This window comes from Scyliorhinus torazame, chromosome 4 (genome assembly GCF_047496885.1).
Source record: "Scyliorhinus torazame isolate Kashiwa2021f chromosome 4, sScyTor2.1, whole genome shotgun sequence".
Lineage (NCBI taxonomy): Eukaryota > Metazoa > Chordata > Chondrichthyes > Carcharhiniformes > Scyliorhinidae > Scyliorhinus > Scyliorhinus torazame.
In genome coordinates, this window is record NC_092710.1 from 277,601,968 (window position 1) to 277,623,467 (window position 21,500).

Here is a 21,500-nt window from a genome sequence, read left to right on the forward strand (position 1 = left end):
CCTTTGGGAATATTTGTTTTCTCGATTTCTTCCACAATTGTGATCAATTCTTTTCAGGATCCTGCAGCTGAAATGGTCCAATGCGCAGCAACTGGACTGAACCTTCCTGTTCACAGCTGGTGCCGAGGAGTGCACAAGAATGTTTTGTTTTAAATGCACATGTGTAGTATTTGTCTGGTTGAAATCGGCAGGTTGCACCTGAGTGCTGACTTTTTGACCCACCGGTAGTTGCTTGGAAGCAGCGCTGCGTCCCGTCCCCACGCCCCTCCCCCAGTGTTGAGGGACGTGGCGCCGCTGGAAACGGCGGCTGAGCAAGTCGTGGGGCGAAATTATTGGCTGAGGAAACGGAGGCGACCAGGTCGCCGCCACCTGCGGTCCTTTGGGGGCGATGTGCCGGGCCGCTGGGTTGCGGCCATGAGTTGAGGCAACGCCGAATCGGAGGGACACACGCACACACAACACAACACACTTGTTTTGCATGATGTGTTTCTCTCTCAGTTCCTGTTTACACCCAGTTGCAGGCAGGCGGGAGGGAGATTCGGCTTGCATGATGTGGTGAGGTGCCAATCGCCGATAACAGCGGACGGTGAATGCGATCAAAGCCCCCCGTGGACTCAGTCTGATAGAAAGTGCTGCAGAGGCCGGGGGCTGACTTTTTCCCCCACAAAATCCACACAATAAAACTATCCAGTGTTTGGTAAGTCGGGCCCATTCCATGCTCGCTGTTCAATTTAATCCTTTGCTCCAGGTCCAACTCTTCTTACTGTTTGCAAATGACCGGTCTCAAAAGTTACAAAGTCGGCTGGTTTGGAAGGAGTTCGCAACATGTTTTATACCTGTACGTTTTTTTGACGATGCGATTTAAATTTTTTTTAAAGACTTCTGTTATTTGTTTAGACAAAAGCTCCATATCATATATCTTATTTCGAGGTTTCTGTGATTTGTTATGAAGTTTATGATTTGCCGGGGCGCCGGTGGATTGGGCTGCTTTCTGAGAGCAGAGTTTATTTAGCATTTGCAATATTAGGTGAATTACATTTCAAAGTAAAGTCCCGAGCTCCGGTCGCTCTAACCTACTTCCTCCAGAGTTGTGACTCCGCATCTCACAATTCCATTGGAGGAAAAGTGCTCCGGTTACCGCTGCTGATCGCCAACCGCCGCTTTAAAGAAACTTTCGCCTATTGAGAGCGGAATGTTGTGTGCCGATTCTTTAGTGGGCATCAGATAGTCAAAGGCGTTGTCAACCCATTAAAAGACCACTTTCAAGTCTGTTGCTGACGGATTGAGATTAAGTTCACAGGCAATTTTGCTTCCTCATTCGTACTGACAAGCATCAAAACTTTTTATACGGGGTTATTCTCAAAGAACAAAGGTACAGCACAGGAACAGGCCCTTCGGCCCTCCAAGCCCGTGCCGACAATGCTGCCCGACTGAACTACAATCTTCTACACTTCCTGGGTCCGTATCCCTCTATTCCCATCCTATTCATTTCATATATTTGTCAAGATGCCCCTTAAATGTCACTATCGTCCCTGCTTCCACCACCTCCTCCGGTAACGAGTTCCAGGCACCCACTATCTGTGTAAAAAAACCTGCCTCATACATCTACTCTAAACCTTGCCCCTTGCACCTTAAACCTAGTAATTGACCCCGCTACCCTGTGGAAAAGCCTCTGACTATCCACTCTGTCTATGCCTCTCAATTTTGTCGACCTCTATCAGCTCGCCCCTCAACCTCCGTCGTTCCAGTGAGAACAAACCGAGTTTATTCAATCGCTCTTCATAGCTAATACCCTCCATACCAGGCAACATTCTGGTAAATCTCTTCTGCACCCTATCTAAAGCCTCCACATCCTTCTGGTAGTGTGGCGACCAGAATTGAACACTATACTCCAACATGACTTGCCGATTCTTATACTCAATGCCCCGGCCAATGAAGGCAAGCATGCCGTATGCCTTCTTGACTACCTTCTTCATCTGTGTTGCCCCTTTCAGTGACCTGTGGACCTCTACACCTAGATCTCTCTGACTTTCAATACTCTTGAGGGTTCTACCATTCACTGTATATTCCCTACCTGCATTAGACCTTCCAAAATGCATTACCTCACATTTGTCCGGATTAAACTCCATCTGCCATCTCTCCACCGAAGTCTCCAAACAATCTAAATCCTGCTGTATCTTCTGACAGTCCTCATCGCTATCCGCAATTCCACCAACCTTTGTGTCGTCTGCAAACTTACTAATCAGACCAGTTACATTTTCCTCCAAATCATTTATATATACTACAAACAACAAAGGTCCCAGCACTGATCCCTGCGGAACACCACTAGTCACAGCCCTCCAATTAGAAAAGCATCCTACCATTGCTACTCTCTTCCTTCTATGACCTAGCCAGTTCTGTATCCACCTTGCCAGCTCACCCCTGATCCTGTGTGACTTCACCTTTTGTACTAGTCTACCATGAGGGACCATGTCAAAGGCCTTACTGAAGTCCTTTTAGACAACATCCACTGCCCTACCTGCATCAATCATCTTTGTGACTTCCTCGAAAAACTCTATCAAGTTAGTGAGACACGACCTCCCCTTCACAAAACCATGCTGCCTCTCACTAATACGTCCATTTGCTTCCAAATGGGAGTACATCCTGTCTCGAAGAATTCTCTCCAGTAATTTCCCTAGCACTGACGTAAGGGCATTATTTTCTCAGGGCATTATTTTCCATATTCGGCCCATCGAGTCTGCACCAACCCTCTGAAAGAGCACCCAACTTAGGCCCTCTCTCCCACCCATCCCTGTAACCCTAACTAACCTGCACATCTTTGGACAGTAAGGGGCAACTAAGCATGGCCAATCCACCTAACCTGCACATCTTTGGACTGTGGGAGGAAACCGGAGCAACTGGAGGAAACCCACACATATGGGGAGAATGTACAAACTCCACACAGTCACCCAAGGCTGAAATCAAACCTGGGTCCCTGGCGCTGTGAGGCAGCAGCGCTAACCACCGTGTTGCCCTTTAGAAATGGGAGAACGCTTGTGTTGTGTTATGTACTCTGGGATAGCACAGGCTGCAACTCGATGTGGCTTTGACCAAAAGATACTCCAGACTTTGAAGTAAGTTCAATGTGATTTATTGAACCATTAGCACAGTTCTCTATGAGTTTGACTCTCCTGCTAATCTTGCTATAGTAACTCAGTCTAACTAACCAGTCTGCTCTAAGCCACGTGGTGGGTGTGATGCTTCTGATCTGCCCCTGTCCTACTCTCTAAGTGTCACCTGTGGAAAGAGACAGAGCATGTGTGCCCTGTCCTTATATATGGGTTGTGTAATGCCCCCTTGTGGTAGTGTCACCTCTGGGTATCTTGACTGCCTATTGGTCATGTCCTATACTATGTGTTCATTAGCTGTATGTCTGCATGTCATGACATCTCTGGTGCTCCATCTAGTGTTTACTTAGTCGTAGTGTATTTACATTAACCCCTTGTGTATTTACAGTGATGCATAGCACCACATCCCCCCCTTTTTCGTGTTACATATTTTTTGTACGGTGTTAAAGAAAAATCGAACAAAAACAGGTAAATAAGTGATGACATTTACAAGTTATGATGACTGTGATGATACAAGATCAAAGAATAGTTATAATGACATTGAGGATTATACAATACCAAATAATAGTTATGATGACGTTGAGGATTATACAATACCAAATACTAGTTATGAATCCAAAGTTCATAAATTTACACGTTCGAGTGGCTTTCTTGTGCTGTTATGGAAGTGTCGATGAGTGTCCTGGTGTTTACGTAATCAAGAAGTCATCAGGAGGTGTTCAAATGGTCAAATCACTTCATTGTCTGAGGTGGACTCTTTTTCATGCTTGTGGTAGCAATTCTTGATGACATCTTTCCTGAAAGCTGGTTTGCTTGTCCGTAGTGTAGCAAACATGAATTGGTATGATGCGTTGACATGCCATGGTATCATCTGGCTTGTCGATGCTCCCCGTCTGGAGTAATTTCAGGTTCACCTGAAGCACCTTTCGTTTCTTGATGCTTCCTGTCTGGAGTCATTTTAGGTTCTTGTGGAGAGGCTCGAGTCGATGAGATTTGAATTAACGTGGTGTCACTGGAGGCACTAGTAGCCTCACTTTAATTGTCGAGTGCCTCTGTACATACGAGCTGAGATCTGTCAGTCTTGCTGAGATGTCGCATATCTTGTATGGGAATTGTGAAGCCTTTGTCACTTGTCGCACATACAGTGGGTAGTCCTTCAGTGTCTTTTTGTCGGTTAGATGAGCTGGGTAGACTGTCAGTCTTCTTCTGGTGGCTCAAATAATCTGGGTAGACTGTCATAGTCGTCTTGCTGTGCACTTGAGCATGGCAGACTTGCATTGTCTGCTGCTGGTTGCTCAGATAAGGTTGCTAGACCTTCATAATCCTGTTCATGCAATGACTGCACTCTGGAGTCTTGCGCTGCTTCTATCGTGGAGTCTGTCAATGAGCTCGCTGTGGAGGCTTATACCGCTCTGTGGAGTCTGGCATCGTTTCTTGTGTGGAGTCGTGCAGTGGTCTCGCTGTGGAGTCTGTCATCGCATTCTGTGCGGAGTCGGGGACTCTTCGTGGTGCGTGGACCACCCTCTGTGTGGAGTCGGGGATTCTGTGTGGCGTGTGGACCACTGGTTTGGCGTCAGGCCGCTCTCTGTGGGCTTGTACCGCTCTCTGTCTCTTGGCGTCAGGCCGCAGCAGAATCCTGTACTCATGGGTCGGGATGTCGTCTATGCTGGGCTGAGGATCCTCAAATCCGAAGAACTCGTCCATGACTGTGTCGGATGCTTCAATGTACAACACATCTCATTGCGGTTCGGATTTCATACTGAGGTCGCCATGTCCAATGATGAAATCATCGTCTGAGTCATAGTCTTCAAGGACTCAATCATTTCTTAGGGCGGTGCTAACTGCTTGTTGCAGGGTTCTGCGGAGGTTACTTTCAGCTACTGGTCGAAGTTCAGGCATTGTGCTGTCGTTCCAGGTGAAAGAATTGTGTTTTCTGGCTTGAAAATTTGTTTTCACTATTTTCGGACATTTCCCCTTTAAGTGGGCGTGGTCCGGGGCCTCTGACATCATGATGCTTGTGACGTAGAGCGTAGGAATGGATTGCACATGCGCAGATCGCTTTTCCTTCGCTGCGCTCTTTTTGCAACTGCACATGCGCGGCTTCTCGCGCATGAGCATAACACTTTCGCCGATTCGCGTCTTCTCGGGAACTGTGCATGTGCGGCTCCTTGCGCAAGATGGCTGCCAATCAAAACTGCCGTTTACTTCTGTTGCAAGCCTACCTTTGCCTCTTGGTGAGTATAGGCTCCAGTTTTACCAATTTCTGTTGTGTTCACCTCACAGTAGTTTTCAAACGTGTCCAGGACTGTCTGGAAGTCTCTCTTGTCCTGCTCTTTGGAGTACATGAAGGAGTTGAAGATTGCTGCTGCACTTTCACCCGCAATGGTGAGTAGAAGATCTATCTTCTCAGCATCGGCCACGCCATCTATGTTGGATGCCACCATGTAAATCTCAAATCTCTGCTTGAATGCACGCCAGTTGGCACTGAGATTGCCGTGGTACCTGAGCTGCTGAGGAACCGGAATCTCGATCATCTTGCCTGGGTGCTGTTGCTGGTAGTCACGGATCTTGCTGAGTTGAACTATATAGATTCAACAGGCATACTGGTCTCATGTTGTGTTATGTACTATGGGATAACACAGGCTGCAACTCGATGCAGCTTTGACCAAAAGATACTCCAGACTTTGAAGTAAGTTCAGTGTGATTTAGTGAACCATTAGTACAGTTCTCTATGAGTTTGACTCTCCTGCTAATCTTGCTATAGTAACTCAGTCTAACTAACCAGTCTGCTCTAAGCCGCGTGGTGGGTGTGATGCTTCAGATCTGCCCCTGTCCTACTCTCTAAGTGTCGCATGTGGAAAGAGGCAGAGCATGTGTGCCCTGTCCTTATATATGGGTTGTGTAATGCCCCCTTGTGGTAGTGTCACCTCTGAGTGTCTTGACTGCCCATTGGTCGTGTCCTATTCTATGTATTCATTAGCTGTATGTCTGCATGTCATGACGTCTCTGGTGCTCCCTCTAGTGTTTACTTGGTCGTAGTGTATTTACATTAACCCCTTGTGTATTTACAGTGATGCATATCACCACAGCTTATAGGAGGCTTGACTTCTGTTGTGTTAGGCCATTTGAACTTTGTAATCGAAAATCACTGCGCATGTACCTACCTCCCAACAAAAAAATACCTTTCCCATATTTTCTTTGGCTGGTTGCTCACTATAGTGAGGGCAGTGAGAAAATAGCCTCAGTTACCACTCCATGACCACAATCAAAGTTATGCCAGATAACATTCATCTTTTGCTTAGTTTCTTGATGCAGCTTCATCAACCACTGGGAGCATATCCCTGTTGTTACTTTGATGAGGGAGATGCTGCTTAAGGTGCATAATAATAATCTTTATTGTCACAAGTAGGCTTACATTAACGCTGCAATGAAGTTATTGTGAAAAGTCCCTAGTCGCCACATTCCGGTGCCTGTTCGGGTACACTGAGGGAGAATTCAGAATCTCCAAATTACCTAACAGCACATCTTTCGGGACTTGTGGGAGGAAACCGGAGCACCCGGAGGAAATCCACGCAGACACGGGGAGAACGTGCAGACTCCTCACAGACAGTGACCCAAGCCGGGAATCGAACCTGGGACCCTGGACCTGTGAACCACTGTGCTACCGTGCTTCCAGCTCAAGATTTAAGAATGTTGTGTGATCAGTCATATTTAGAGATTCACATCTCCCTCCAGAATTGAAGTGGAGGGCTTATGTTCCCTGGCCAAAGCAAGGGATAGATTTTGTGCCTAATTTAGTATTCCCCAGGATGGCTGGAATGTTCAGACCTGTCTTTAAGCTCAATTTTAAACAAGCTGACAAAAACAGGTTCTTCAAATGATAATAACAGGGTCTCCTAACAATAGGTGGTCCACAAATCTTTCCTTTAAAAAAAAAAAAATCTTTTTGTTGGCATTTCTCACATTTATAAACAGTTGTGTATATATACACATCACATTTTTCTTGCCTGCGCTAATTTCCTTTATTATACAGAGGTTTAGTTTGTCCTTCGTTTAACTGACCCTACGTGCCTTTCATTGTCCTCTGGATCGGTCTATGGTTCCTCTCCCTTCCCCGTTCTCTTTGCGGAGGAAGTGTTTTATTTGGAGGTGTCTCATTTCCTGTCCTTTTGCTAGCCTCCACTTCCTCGTCAGTTCGTCTAGTGTCACCAATCTGTGCCCTACGTAGAAGTCCCCGACCGTCAATGTGCCCCCGTCCCGCCTCCATCTTTTGAAGGTGGTATCTAGCATGGCTGGGGGGAATCTGTGATTGCCGCAGATGGGGGCCATGGGGGACATTTTAGTTATCCCGAAATGTTGTCTGAGCTGGGTCCATGTTCTCAGCGTGGCCGCTACCACTGGGCTTGTTGTGTATCTTGTTGAGGGGGATGGGAGTGCTGCTGTAGCCAGGGCCCGGAGGGTCGTTCCTTTACAGGATGCCTCCTCCATTTGTACCCAATCTGTGTCAGGTTCTTGTACCCATCCTCTCACTGTTTCTGCCGCTGCTGCCCAATGGTCGTATTGTAGGTTTGGTAAGGCCAAGTCCCCTTTGATTTTCCTTCTTTGCAGTATCTGTTTTGGGATTCTCGGGTTCTTACCTCCCCCCCCCCCCCCCCCCCACCACACACACACACACACACACACACAAATGCCATGATTAGACTGTCTACGTTTTGGAAAAAGGCCTTGGGGATGAAGTTCGGAATGGATCTAAACAAGAAGAGGAACCTTGGCAGTACGTTCATCTTGATTGTCTGCACTCTCCCCGCCAGGGAGAGTGGGAGTGATCCCCACCTTTGAAGGTTTCTTCTTACTTCCTCCACCAGGCTGGTCATGTTCCACTTGTGGATCTGTGTCCAGTCTCTGGTTATCTGGATCCCCAGGTAACGGAATCTGTTCTGGGCTGTTTTGAATGGGAGCCCCTCCAGCTCTCTCCCTCCCTTGTTTGGGTTCACTGGGAATGCCTCGCTTTTGCTCAGGTTAAGTTTGTAGCCCGAGAAGGTTCCAAACACTTTAAGTATTTGCAGTATTGCCTTCAGTCCCTCCTGTGGCTTTGAGACATCGAGGAGCAGGTCATCTGCATAGAGTGAGACTCTGTGCTCTCTGTCTCCTCTCCGGATTCCCTTCCAGCTTTTTGCGTCCCGCAGGGCTATCGCCAGGGGTTCGATGGCTAGCGCAAACAAGAGTGGGGACAGGGGGCAGCCCTATCTTGTTCCTCTCTGCAGCTGGAAGTATTTAGAGCTGGTGGTGTTAGTTCGGACGCTCGCTTTGGGAGCGTTGTACAAGAGCCTCACGCAGGCGGTGAACCCTGCTCCTAGCCCAAACCGTTCCAGTACCTCAAGGCAGTATTTCCATTCGACTCTGTCGAAGGCCTTTTCTGCATCCAGGGAGACGATCACCTCTGGTGTTCGCTCCCCAGAGTGGGTAATTATTAGCAGCCGCCTGATGTTCGCTGTGAGCTGCCTACCCTTAACAAAGCCGGTTTGGTCCTCTGCGACCACCTCTGGTACACAGCCCTCCAGCCTTTTGGCCAGGACCTTTGCGAATATTTTCGCATCCACCTTCAGCAGTGAAATGGGTCTGAATGATCTGCATTCCGTCAGGTCTTTATCTTTTTTGGGTATCAGTGAAATTGTGGCCTGCGCTAGCGTTGGGGGCAGGGTGCCCCTTGCCAGTGAGTCCGCGAACATGTCCCTTAGGTGTGGGGCCAGGACTGGTGCAAATGTTTTGTAGAAGTCCGCCAGGAACCCATCGGGTCCCGGTGCCTTCCCCGCCTGCATGGAGCTGATGCTCTCCATGATTTCTCCCAGGTCTATTGGTGCTTCCAGCTCTGCCCGTCTGTCTTCCCTCACAACTGGTAGTTCCAGTCCGTCTAGGAACAGTTTCATCCCCGCGTCCCCGTTGGGGGGCTCGGAGGTGTACAGTCCCCGGTAGAAGGTCTCAAATGCCCGATTGACCTCCTTTGGCTCTGTTACCAGTCTGCCTCTGCTATCCTTAACCTGCGCTATTTCCCTCATGGCAGCCTGCTTTCTCAGCTGGTGAGCCAATAGGCGGCCAGCCTTGTCTCCGTGTTCGTAGAAGGTCGCCCGTGTCTGGCGGAGTTGGTACACTGCTTTCCTGGTGGATAGCAGGTTAAAGTCCATTTGCAGCTTTTTCCTCTCCGCCAGCAGCCCTACGGTCGGAGCCTCAGAGTATTTTCTGTCGACTTCCAGGATGGAGTTCACCAGATGTTGCCTGGCCACCCTCTCTTCCCTATCTCTGCTTGCCTTGTAGGCTATGATCTCTCCTCTAATCACGGCCTTCAGTGCCTCCCAGAACGTGGAGGGTGAGACCTCCCCGTTTTGGTTGTTACTCCCGTAGTCGCCTATGGCCCGCGATGTTTTCTGACAGAAGGTCTTGTCGGCCAGGAGGTCCGTGTCCAGCCACCATGTGGGCGCTGGGCACAGCCTGTCTCCAACCTCACATCCATGTAGTGTGGAGCGTGGTCAGAGATAACGATCGTGGAGTACTCGGCTCCCGTGATCCCTGGAAGCACTGATTTCCCCGCTGCAAAGAAGTCGATACGGGTGTATACCTTGTGTACTTGTGAGAAGTATGAAAATTCCTTCTCTCCCGGGTGCAGGAACCTCCATAGGTCCACCGACCCCATCTGCTCCATAAATGCTCCTCGTTCCCTAGCCATGCCCGTTTTTTTCCCTGCTCTGGGGTTTGACCAGTCGGTCAGTGGGTCCTGTACACAGTTGAAGTCGCCCCCCATGATCAGTCGGTGTGTTTCAAGGTCGGGGATTTCTGCCATGGTCTTCTTTATGAATTCTGTGTCGTCCCAGTTGGGAGCGTACACATTTACCAGTACGACCGGTGCCCCTTCCAGGACACCGCTGACCATGACGTACCGTCCCCCTGGGTCCGTAACTGTCTTGGTTTCCGTAAACCTCGTCCTTTACTAATTAATATTGCTACTCCCCTAGCCCTCGTCCCGTAGCACGAGTGGTATGTCTGTCCCACCCAGGCCTTCATTACCAGCCGTCGGTCCTTCTCCCTCAGGTGCTTCTCTTGTAGGTAGATTATGTCAGCTTTCAGGCTTCTTAGTGAAGACTCTGGATCTTTTGACCGGGCCGTTGAGTCCCCTTATGTTCCAGGTAACAATCCTGGTGGGGGTTTTGGACCCCCCGGTCCTGCGGGGTCACCCATACTTACCTGGTGGATGCGCCCCTGCCCTCTGGGGTTTCCCTTCATTAGGGGGCCGTACAAAATGGCCGTGGTCACCGCTCTCACCATGAGGTCGGGCTCCGTGGTTACCTTTAGTCCAGGGGGCACCCACCATGGCCGCCAGCTGTGTGTACGCCACGTGGCTGCGCCCCTGCACTCTAGGGTCTCCCTTCGTCCTGAAGCCCTCCCGAGTGGCTGTTTGTGGCACCATCTTGGTTCCTCGCCCTGCTCCATGCCCGCCGAGGCCTGTGTTCGTGCTGCTTATCCACCTCACCCTTCCCTTTGCTTCTCTTTTGTTCTGCGCTCTCCCCCCCCCCCTTAGTCCCTGTTCCTCTGTCCCCCCCCCCTGTGTTCTTCCCCCCCTTCTGCCCTGCCCCCCCCTTCTCTTTGTGCCAGGCGCTCCCTCTCCCCTGAGAAGCGCGCCGCGGCCCTCCTTTCTTCCTGCCCTCCCGTGTTAGCCCTCCTCGCTAGCACGGTGGCCCCCCTCCCAGCACTTGCCCTGTTCTGGTCCTGTTTAACCTTCCTTTTGCTATCCCTTGTCTCGCCATCCTGTCCGCCTTTTTCACCCTCATTCACCTTGCTTCGCTCCCCCCCCCATTGCATTGAGAGGTGGAACGAGCCCGGGCCCGCACAGTGCAGCAAACATGTGTATACAGTCCGTGATCTCTGTTTGCGGTCTGCCCGCTGCTCTTTGTTCCGATTCTTCCTTTCTTTTCCATCCCCATTGCTTTCATGATGGCCGTTGTGGCTGTCCCTCCCCCAGTTTGTTCACTCTAACGAACTCCTCCACTGCCACTGGGGTGTTAAGAAACAGCTCCTTCCCCTCAAATGTTACCCAGAGTTTGGCCGGGAATAACATCCCAAATTTCACATTAAGCTGATTTGGCCCTGTTGAATTCAGCCTTTCTTTTGGCCAGGTCCGCCCCAATGTCCTGGTACACCCTTATGGTCTTCCCTTCCCACATGCTCGCTTTCATCTGCCGGGCCCACTTTAGGATTTTTTTCCCTGTCTTGGAACCTGTGCAGCTTCACGATAATCGCTCTGGGCTGCTCCCTGGCTTTGGGCCTGGTTCGGAGCGACCTGTGCGTCCTGTCGATTTCTGGGGGGTTTGGAAACTTCTCCCTTCCCACTAGCTTGCCCAGCATTTGGGTGACGTAGCCTGTTGGATCTCTGCCCTCCGGTCTCTCTGGTCCGAGGCGGCCCCCTCCAACTCCTGAATAGTTTTCTCCTCCACCTCCACCTTCCTTTCCAGGCCGTTGATGGTTCGCTGCATTTTTTCTGTTGTCTCCGCCAGCATCTCCTTCATCATTGTGTGGAGCTCCGTCCTGAGTGCCTCCCTCATGGCGTTTATCTCCGTTTTTATCTCCTCCTTTATGGTATTTATTTCCGTTTTCAGCACGCTTCTCCATTCCTCCTCCTGTGCGGTGGGGGGGATGGTCGCCGTGTCCTGTTCCTGCTCCGCTGCTCGGCTCGCCAGCTTTTCCGCTTCCTGATTCGCCTGAACCTCCGCCTCGCCCCGTGGGGTCGTCTGCCTGCGCGGCCGCAGCTCCTGCTTTTTTCCTTCGCCTTCGCTGCTGTTCCTTCTTACATCTCGCCGTCCCCTCAATTTATTATTTGGAGGCATATTTTTGTCTGTGCCTTCCTTTTAAAACAATTTTTTTTATAAAAAGGGATTTTTTAATTGAAATTTCTTTTTTCCCCTTTGAAAAAGTTTTTTTTTTAAATTTGCAGGAGAGGATCAAGGAAGGTTGAATTTAAAAATTCTTATTTTGTCCTTGTGATCCTCTCCATGCTCCGACTTTCCGGCCGTTTCTGAGCGATCCCCACTCCTCCTCCATGTGCAGCTCACCGGGACCAGTCTCTCCTTTTTTTTCCCTCCCTCTCTCCAGCTCCGTGGATCGGAGCTTTGGCGCCTGGGCAGGGCCGAATTCGCGGAGCCTAAGGAATTTTTTTTTTCTTAAAATTACCCAGGAAACCCCCCCCCCAAAAGCCGTGATTTTGTGGCTGTGCGGGAGCGTCTTTTCCACAAATCTTTCCTGGGTTGTGACCAGCCTGTGATTTTTATTTTTTTTAATCCAGAAAATATCCCAAGCCTGACTGACATTTCCCCCTCATACCTAAGCTGTGTCTTGGTCTGTGTTTGAATGTGAATGGTTCGTCACAACTGCGTCACTGTGGAAATTAATTAATAAATGTGTAATCAAATTAATCTCCATCTAAATATAAAGGGTAGAATTCACAGGCCTTGACGAAAGAGGGAATGGTGGAGGATGAGGCCCCAAAATACTGGAGGCAGCAAGTTTGCCAGTTTTCTTATACTGGCAATTTGGCAAGGGGTTCAGAGCCAGCAGGGTGACCCACCCTCATGGTACAGGTCGCAAATAGACTTGTTATAAAAGCCTTGTTAAACGCATTGAAAAGAGGCCAACTGGATTTTTCAATTTCCTGACCACACAGGAGTGGGTGCAGTTTAACTGCCTGGAGGTGGTCACTCTGTGGCAGACAGAGCACCAGACCTGGTGAAGGTGCGGTCAAAGGCTGCCCTTCAGAACTTCGCAGTATTTTGTTTAAACATGGTGTGAGGGCATTCCATGTTGCAGCAGCCTGTCAGTTACTTAACCATTCATTGCTGTGCTGCTCCAGCTGGAAGGACTGTGATAGGACATCCTGCTTTGAGAGTCCACCCACAAGACTGAATTAGACAGGGAACCTGTCTCCGTGCACCTTCGTGAAAATCCCAAATACTGTTTACTCCTGGGGGCTGGTTCGGGACCCAGACTCCTGTTTCCTTTATCTGGAGGGGAAACCCAACCCTAAAGGTGGATTGTGAAGGATGAGCTCAGTGGAAATATTAATAAGATGGGAGTTGGTGTAAGTAGAAGTTTTATAGAAGAAATTGTTGTTGAGTCACTGTCTCGTTACCATTTTCTAATCCTTTCATGAGATGTGAAAGTTGCTAGCAGAGCCAACATTTGTTGGCCATCCCTAATTGTCCTTGAGAAGCCGGTGATGAGCTGCTGCCTTAAACTGCTGCAGTCCACCTGGTGTAGGCATAACCGAAGTGGAGTTCAAGGATTTTGACCAAAAACAATGAAGGAATAGGGTGACATTGTTCCTTGTCAGGATGCCGTACGGCTTGGAGGGAAACCGTAGGTAATGGTGTTTTCATGCATCTGCTGCCCTTGTCCATCTAGGTGGTAGAAGTCGTGGGTTTGGAAGGTGCTGGCGAAGCAAGTTTGAAGATTTGCTGCAGTGCATCTTAGTATATGGTACACTCTGCTGTCACTGCGTCAGTGGTAGAGGGAGTGAATGTTTAAAGCGATGAATGGGCAGCCAACCAACCAAGTGTGCTGCTTCAGCTTAAACGATGTTGCGTATTGAAGCCATCACCAGGCAATTGGAGAATATTTCATCACGCTCCTGACTTGTGTCTTGTAGATGGTGGCAAGCTTTGGGGAATCAGGAGGTCAGCAACTCGCTGCAGAATTCCTAGCCCCTGACCTGCTCTTGTAGCCAGTATTTATATAATTGATTGTTAATGGTGGTAATACCATTGAATGTCAAAGGAAGATGGTCAGATTTGCATTTGTGTGGCACAAGCATTACTTGCCACTTTTCAGCACAAACCTTAAAGTTATCCAGGTTTTGTAGCATTCAGACAAGGAATTCAGTATTTGAAGAATTGCAAAGGGTGCTTGCTGAACATTGGGCAATCATCAGTGAACATCCCCACTTCTGACCTTATGATGGAAAAAAGATTATTGATGAAGTAACTGATGAACTTAGGTCACTACCCTAAGGAACTCCAGCAGCGATGTTCTGGGGCTGAGATGATTGACTTTCAACAACCACAACCATCATCCTTTGTGCTAGCTCTTTTGAATTGAGAAAGTGCAGTGATGCACTATTGAAGTTCAAAAGTACCCCTTTGTGAGTGGGCATGATTCAGGTTCCTCCACTAGCTTGAGTTCCTGACCAAGGAGCAGCACGGTAGCATAGTGGTTAGCACAATGGCTTCACAGCGCCAGGATCCCAGGTTCCATTCCTGGCTTGGGTCACTGTCTGTGTGGAGTCTGCACGTTCTCCCCGTGTTTGCGTGGGTTTCCTCCGGGTGCTCCGGTTTCCTCCCACAGTCCAAAGATGTACAGGTTAGGTGGATTGGCCGTGCTAAATTGCCCTTAGTGTCCAAAAAAAGTTAAGGTGGGGTTACGGGGATAGAGTGGAAGTGTGGGGGTAGGGTGGAGGTATGGGCTTAGGTAGGGTGCTCTTTCCAAGGGCCGGTGCAGACTCGATGGGCCGAATGGCCTCCTGCACTGTAAATTCTGTGAAATCTGTTAACTGTGGGAAGGTACTCAGAATGGTGTAGTTACGTATTTCTCCAAATGGGTACGTTGCTATGGCATAGTTGCTATGGCTTATTTCTTTGATTACGTTTCTTCACTTGTCTGTTGATTCATATCAGTACTAATGGAGCCCAACTACCAGGTTGCCAACCAACTAGTAGGTTGTTTCAGCTATGATTCACGTATTGCCTAAGATACTTAAGAGAAAAAATGTGGGGAATTGAAAATGATTGCTCTCTTTGGGGAATAGAGAGTGGGTGGCATGTGGCACAGTGGTTAGCACTGCTGCCTCACAGCATCAGGGACCCGTGTTTAATTCCAGCCTTGGGTGACTGACTGTGTGGAGTCTGCACGCTCTCCTCATGTCTGCGTGGGTTTCCTCTGAGTGCTCCGGTTTCCTCCCACAGTCCAAAGATGTGCAGGTTAGATGAATTGGCCATGCTTAATTGCCTCTTAGTGTCCAAAGATGTGTAGGCTGGGTGATTGATTGATTGATATTTATTGTCACATGTACCGAAGTACAATGAAAAGTATTTTTCTGCAGCCAAGGGAACATACACAATACGTACATAGTAGACAAAAGAATAATCAACAGAGTACATCGACAAATGGTACATCAACAAATAGTGATTGGTTACAGTGCGGAACAAGGGCCAAACAAACAATACATGAACAAGAGCAGCATAGGGCGTTGTGAATCTTACAGCGAACAGATCAGTCCGAGGGAGAGTCGTTGAGGAGTCTAGTGGCTGTGGAGAAGAAGCTGTTCCTAGTGGGTTGCTGTGATAGGGTGGGGTGGGGTGCTCTTTCAGAGGGTTGGTGCAGACTTGATGGGCTGAATAGCCTCATTCTGCACTGTAGAGATTCTATGATTTACATTTTAACTTTAAAAATTGCTGAATTGTTGCAAACTACAAAGAGAGATCCTAGGACTAACATGAACCACAATTGAAACACTATTTTAAAGCTTGTACCCCAGCATGGAACAGACATTTCCCCCTGCCCATTTTAAAGTTCTCATTGATTATGGTACCTGGATTGATTATTTTAAACCCAATATCCATTCATTCTTTTTAATACCACTTGGTGCAACTTATTCGCCTGTGAACCAGAATTTCTGACTCTTTCATCTCGCCCAGCTTTCCTTTATACAAAGTTTCATTCCCATTTTTATTTCTCATACTCCCTCACATTTATGGACATTGAAATTGTGTCCTTTTTTTTTTACAATTTCCACCAACTTATCACTATGTGCCACTTGTTTTCTTTCTGTAAATTATTTACACTTCCTTCTTTTCTGTAAATGGAGAATAAATATATTGCTACAGTATGCAAATTTAGGTAGCATTTCCACCAGACCCAAATGCAAACTCTTGTACACAATAAACAGAAACACCAGAGCCTGATGTCACTCCACGTCAAACCACTCTGAGAAGCTGCCCGAAATACTTAACACCTGATTTTAATGCAAAACAATGCGAGACCCATTAAATGGCAAGACTCTGGTCTCTTTGAAATGACGGTAGGTGTTATAGACTTCAAAATGACTTAATTTACTATGATGTGTTTTTTGACAGTTGAGAACTGGGTCTGTACTCGTTAGAGTTTAGAAGGATGAGGGGGGATCTTATTGAAACTTACAGGGTACTGCGAGGCCTGGATAGAGTGGACGTGGAGAGGATGCTTCCACTTGTAGGAACAACTAGAACCAGAGGACACAATCTCAGACTAAAGGGACGATCCTTTAATACAGTGATGAGGAGGAATTTCTTCAGCCAGAGGGTGTTGAATCTGTGGAACTCTTTTTGCCGCAGAAGGCTGTGGAGGCCAAATCGCTGAGTGCCTTTAAGACAGAGATAGATAGGTTCATGATAAGGGGATCAGGGGTTATGGGGAGAAGGATGAGAAAAATGTCAGCCATTGATTGAATGGCGGAGCTGTCTCGATGGGCTGAGTGGCCTAATTCTGCCCCTATGTCTTATGGTCTAATGGAAATAAAATGTTCAAATGCGCCATTCTTATTTCTTGCTTTAATCAATTTTTATTTTTAAGATAATGCTCTCCTGATGTGTCAGTGTGCAAATAGCTCCGTTCTGAGACATCAAGATCAAGAGGACAACAATATCTAGCAGCACTGAGTTAGGCAAGTTTTTATTTAGCTGAACTGGTATATGGGTGCAAAGTTTCATGCATTCTCCAAAGTGCTAGAAAACAGAGAGATTTGGAGATAGGCATGAACCATATTGAACTCTAGGAAGTCCCTTTTCTACATTAAGGCCACCTTGTAAATGAAAGTCATTGTTATAGTGAATTTGTCAGCAATGCCTTAGGTTTACTTATGTGGTATGTATAGATTGTGCAGGACTACCAACACTCCTGGAAATGTATCCTGCTGCATTCAAAAGAGAATTGACATTGGGTGGAGTGCACTGGAGTAAAGTTATTTGTTGCCAACATATAACTAAACTGTTTCTAATGACTGCTGCACACAATTAAAGGGCAGCACGGTAGCATTGTGGTCAGCACAATTGCTTCACAGCTCCAGGGTCCCAGGTTCGATTCCCGACTTGGGTTACTGTCTGTGCGGAGTCTGCACGTTCTCCTCGTGTGTGCGTGGGTTTCCTCCGGGTGCTCCGGTTTCCTCCCACAGTCCAAAGATGTGCAGGTTAGGTGGATTGGCCATGATAAATTGTACGTAGTGTCCAAAATTGCACTTAGTGTTAGGTGGGGTAACTGTGTCACAGGGATAGGGTGGAGGTGTTGACCTTGGGTAGGGTACTCTTTCCAAGGGCCGGTGCAGACTCGATGGGCCGAATGGCCTCCTTCTGCACTGTAAATTCTATGAATTGTATTGATCTCTATGTTGCTATCACGTATCAGTGCCTTAACATTGGGAATGTTAAAATTCATGGATTGCCAGTCACATTCAAAGACCTGGGGTGGGAGAGGGAACAATCACAACACACTTTGTCAATATGCTATGTAGCATTTTAATATAATGCTCCTCATTTTATTACATCTTTTTTTTAACATTTATTTATTTTGTTCACATTCACAACACTTGTGAGTCTTTTGCATAATTAGAACACCTGGTAGATTGCCATGCAAAATTAAGTTTAACAAAATGAACATCTGACTGAATATAAAATACGTGGGAGTCCAATACCATGTATTTTGTGGCTGAGTCGATTCAGTTGCTTTAATAGTGTCAAACTTGGAATGTGCGGTTTCCTGTACATTACGTAATTTTTAAAATAAAATTGCCATGTATTTAATATTCTTGTGCTTTCAATTGACAGCAGTGCAAGTTGGTTATCTTCGAGTCCTCCAATTGTTAGTGAAAGGAGAGGGTGGTGACAACTGGGATGCCTCAGCTAACTGCAGCTGCTGTTTTTCAGATTGGTTTATTAATATCTGCACTTCCTGTACAGTATTTTTTATCTCGGTGGTCTGGCAGTGATTCTACCCAACGCAATCAGGCATCAAGAAGGTACTATTACATGTTTTTTACACATCTGTTGGTATTTTTAACAATGTGCCATTGCTGGGAAAGGGAACTCCTCACCTCATGGACTTTGTGTCACCAGCGTCAGGCACTCCCAAGTTAAGCACAGCAAGATGAAAAGGCAGCGTGCCTACTCCCTGTGCCCGTGTCGGAATGTGGGATAAACTCCAGGCGCCTTTTATAGCTTCCAAAATGTATTTTCGATCGAAGTTTCTGCTGGTAGGTTTTCACTTTGTCACTGCTATTCACTGTTGCAGTGATCATCAGAACTCAGGATTAAATGGTTCTTAAATGACTTGATCTACCCAATATACAGCAGAAAAGCACAATATAATGCAGTATACTGTTGGACTTTATTTGGGGAATCCTGGCTATAGTCATATTGCCTATCCATAATCTTATAATTTCATCACATGTGGTCCATCGTTTGTTTTCTGACTGTTAACAACAAAGTAAGTGATCAGAAGCAGCATTTACTACTGTGATACAATAGACTAAACATGTTCAATACTGTCTGTGCTTTTTAACTCATTCACATAGAATGAGGCAGCACAGATAAGGAGGGCCATTCGACCCATCAAGCATGCCCGGCTCTTTGATCGAGTTTGCCAATTACTCTCACTACCCAGCTTTCCCCTCCACCGCCCCCCCCCTCCCCTCCACCACCATATCCCTGTGGAAAAAACAATATTTTTAAAGTATTTATCCAATTTTCTGTTAAACATAACAATTCAATCCGCTATCTCCACACTTTCAGGCAATGCATCCCAGATCACAAGAACTTGCTGTGTTTCTTCTTTCACCAATCACATTACATGTGTGTTCTCTGGTTACCTCCTATCACTGGAAATGATTTATCCTTATTTATTCTATTGAAACCATTCATGATTTTGAACATCCTTACCAAATATCTTAACCTTCTCTGCTTTAAGCAAAACAACTCCAGCTTAGGGCGGCATGGTAGCACAGTGGTTAGCACTGTGGCTTCACAGTGCCAGGGTCCCAGGTTTGATTGGGTCACTGTCTATGCGGAGTGCATGTTCTCCCTGTGTCTGCATGGGTTTCCTCCGGGTGCTCCGGTTTACTCCCACAAGTCCCGAAAGACGTACTGTCAGGGAATTTGGGCATTCTGAATTCTCCCTCAGTGTACCCGAGCAGGCGCCGGAGTTTGGCGATTAGAGAATTTTCATCGTATCTTCATTACAGTGTAAGCCTACCTGTGACAATAATAAAGATTGTTATTTTCATTATTATAATTCAGTGCCATCACATAATTGAAATCCCTCATCCCTGGTCACATTCTAGTGAATTTCCTCTTCACCCTCTCTAAGGATCATTCCTGAAATACGGTGCCCAGAATTGAACACAGTGGCCCAAAGCCCAGATTTGGGCATATTAATAACAGCAAGATCCTCATCACATAGCGATCCAACAGGGTAAATCAGGAGCTGCTGTCAGAAATAATATTTTCTGTGCCTTCACATCCATCCTAAAGTCTGGTGCCCAAAACCTGATTCTGTACTTCAGTGGAGGTTGAAGCAGAGTTTTATTACAGGCTTATCATAACTTCCTGGCTTTTGCATTCCAAGTCTCTATTTTTACCCTTTTCTGAACACGGATGTAACATTTGCAATTCTCCAATCCTCTGGCGCCACCCCTGTATCAAAGGAGGATTGGAAAATTGTGACTAGTAATCCTTTTTATGTTTCATTTAACTCTCTGGGTGCGATCTACAGTCCTCTCACACTCGACCGGGAGAGCAGCACGGCAGGTACATGCCAGGTGAAGCCTCCTGCAGGCTTCCCGGCAGCCAATATGCCTCGCGAGATCTACCCGGACCTCGCAAGGCAGCACGATCAGGATTTTGCCCAAAATGGGTGTAGCCAAGCCGCATTCACTTAAGTAGGTTTAAAACCTACTTGAGTGAGCTCATCCAGGATCTACCGGCCTCCCCAGGGAGGCTGCAGCCGGGTGCCATTCAGTACTGATCCACACAAACGTGGACCAAACGGAACAGCACCCGGGCCCCAGGCCATTGGAGGCCCTTGGGTGGTCAGGGACAGTATAGGGTGGCTCCTTAGCCCTCCTCCTGGAACATGGGCACCAGGACACTGCCAGGCTAGCACCTTAGCACTGCCGTTGTGGCACTGCCATGGTGTCCTGGTGACACTGCAAAGCTGGCAGAAGCACTGCCAGGGTGGTGGTGGTAGAGTGGCACTGCCACAGGTCAAGGCTTGAGGGGGGCAATGCCAATGAAAGAAGGTTGGAGGAGGGTTATGAAGGGTGGGGTGGGGGTGTGTGGGCGGGTGGGTTCCAGGGCAGGTAAGAAGGGGCCTCTGGGAGGTTGAGTGGGGGGTTGAAGGTTGGGTGTCCTGGAAAGGGGCAGGGGGTGCTGAAGAGGAGGGGCCCCATAGGAGGTGTCATCACTTGATGGGGAGGGGGTTGTGTAGTATGTGTGGGGGATGACATTGCCCATCGGTGGGGGTGTGGGGTCCCACAAGCTCACTTAGAGATGGGGGCACTCTTTCAAAATGGCGGCCCGATATCTGTGGAGCTGGTCTGGCCAGTGAGTTCAGCTCCCCAGTGTTGAAAATAATTCTTAGCGTGGGCTAAGCCGGTGAGAAACTCCCCAGGGACCAAGAAAGTGACGTGAATGTGGTTAGATACCGGTGGGAATGAGCCGGCGGGAAACGTCCAGCAAAACCCGCCACAAATGACACTTAGAAACTTTTCCGTTCCATTGCACCCTCTATTTCTTGCATCATCCAGAGAGATCAGACTTTGCTTGTCCTATCCTCCTCTTGTGAGAATGTACCTCGACTGTACCTGAACCATCACTTTAAAGGCAATCCAATGTTCCATCAGATGTTACCTACCAATCTTTGATCCCAATTCACCTGGGTCAGATCTTTTCTCACCCCACTGATGTAGGCACTCCCAACAGTTAATTATTATTACTCCGGCTTGTCCATTGCTCTTTCCCATGGCTAACTTAAACCTAATGACACAATCATCACTGTCCGCAAAGTATTTCCCCAGACACTTGATCCACTTTGACCCTCCTCGTTCCCTAGGAACAGATCCAGCAGTACCTCCTTCCTTGTTGGGTTAGAAACACACTGATCTAGAAAACTCTCCTGAACATACTTTGGAAACTCTTCTCCACCTCTGACCTTTGCATGCAAGTATATATTAGAATAATTAACGTACCAAGAGCAATTCATTAAAGTACAGACCTAAAAGCCTTGTCCTGGCAGCAATTGAAGGAGAATCTGAGAGTAAAAACAGAAGTGGAA

At 47.6% G+C, this 21,500-nt stretch overlaps 1 protein-coding gene across 1 annotated transcript in view; it reads left to right on the top strand.

The window, feature by feature from the left end:
* The first annotated feature begins 301 nt into the window (after nucleotides 1–301).
* Nucleotides 302–21,500, top strand: part of LOC140410966 (uncharacterized) — a 57,802-nt gene continuing 36,603 nt past the window's right edge. Inside the window, exons 1-3 of the mRNA XM_072499828.1 lie at nucleotides 302–697; nucleotides 16,752–16,842; nucleotides 17,999–18,189. Coding sequence (XP_072355929.1) covers nucleotides 18,065–18,189 — 125 coding nt within the window. The 5' untranslated portion in view covers nucleotides 302–697; nucleotides 16,752–16,842; nucleotides 17,999–18,064. The remainder of the gene's footprint in view (nucleotides 698–16,751; nucleotides 16,843–17,998; nucleotides 18,190–21,500) is intronic.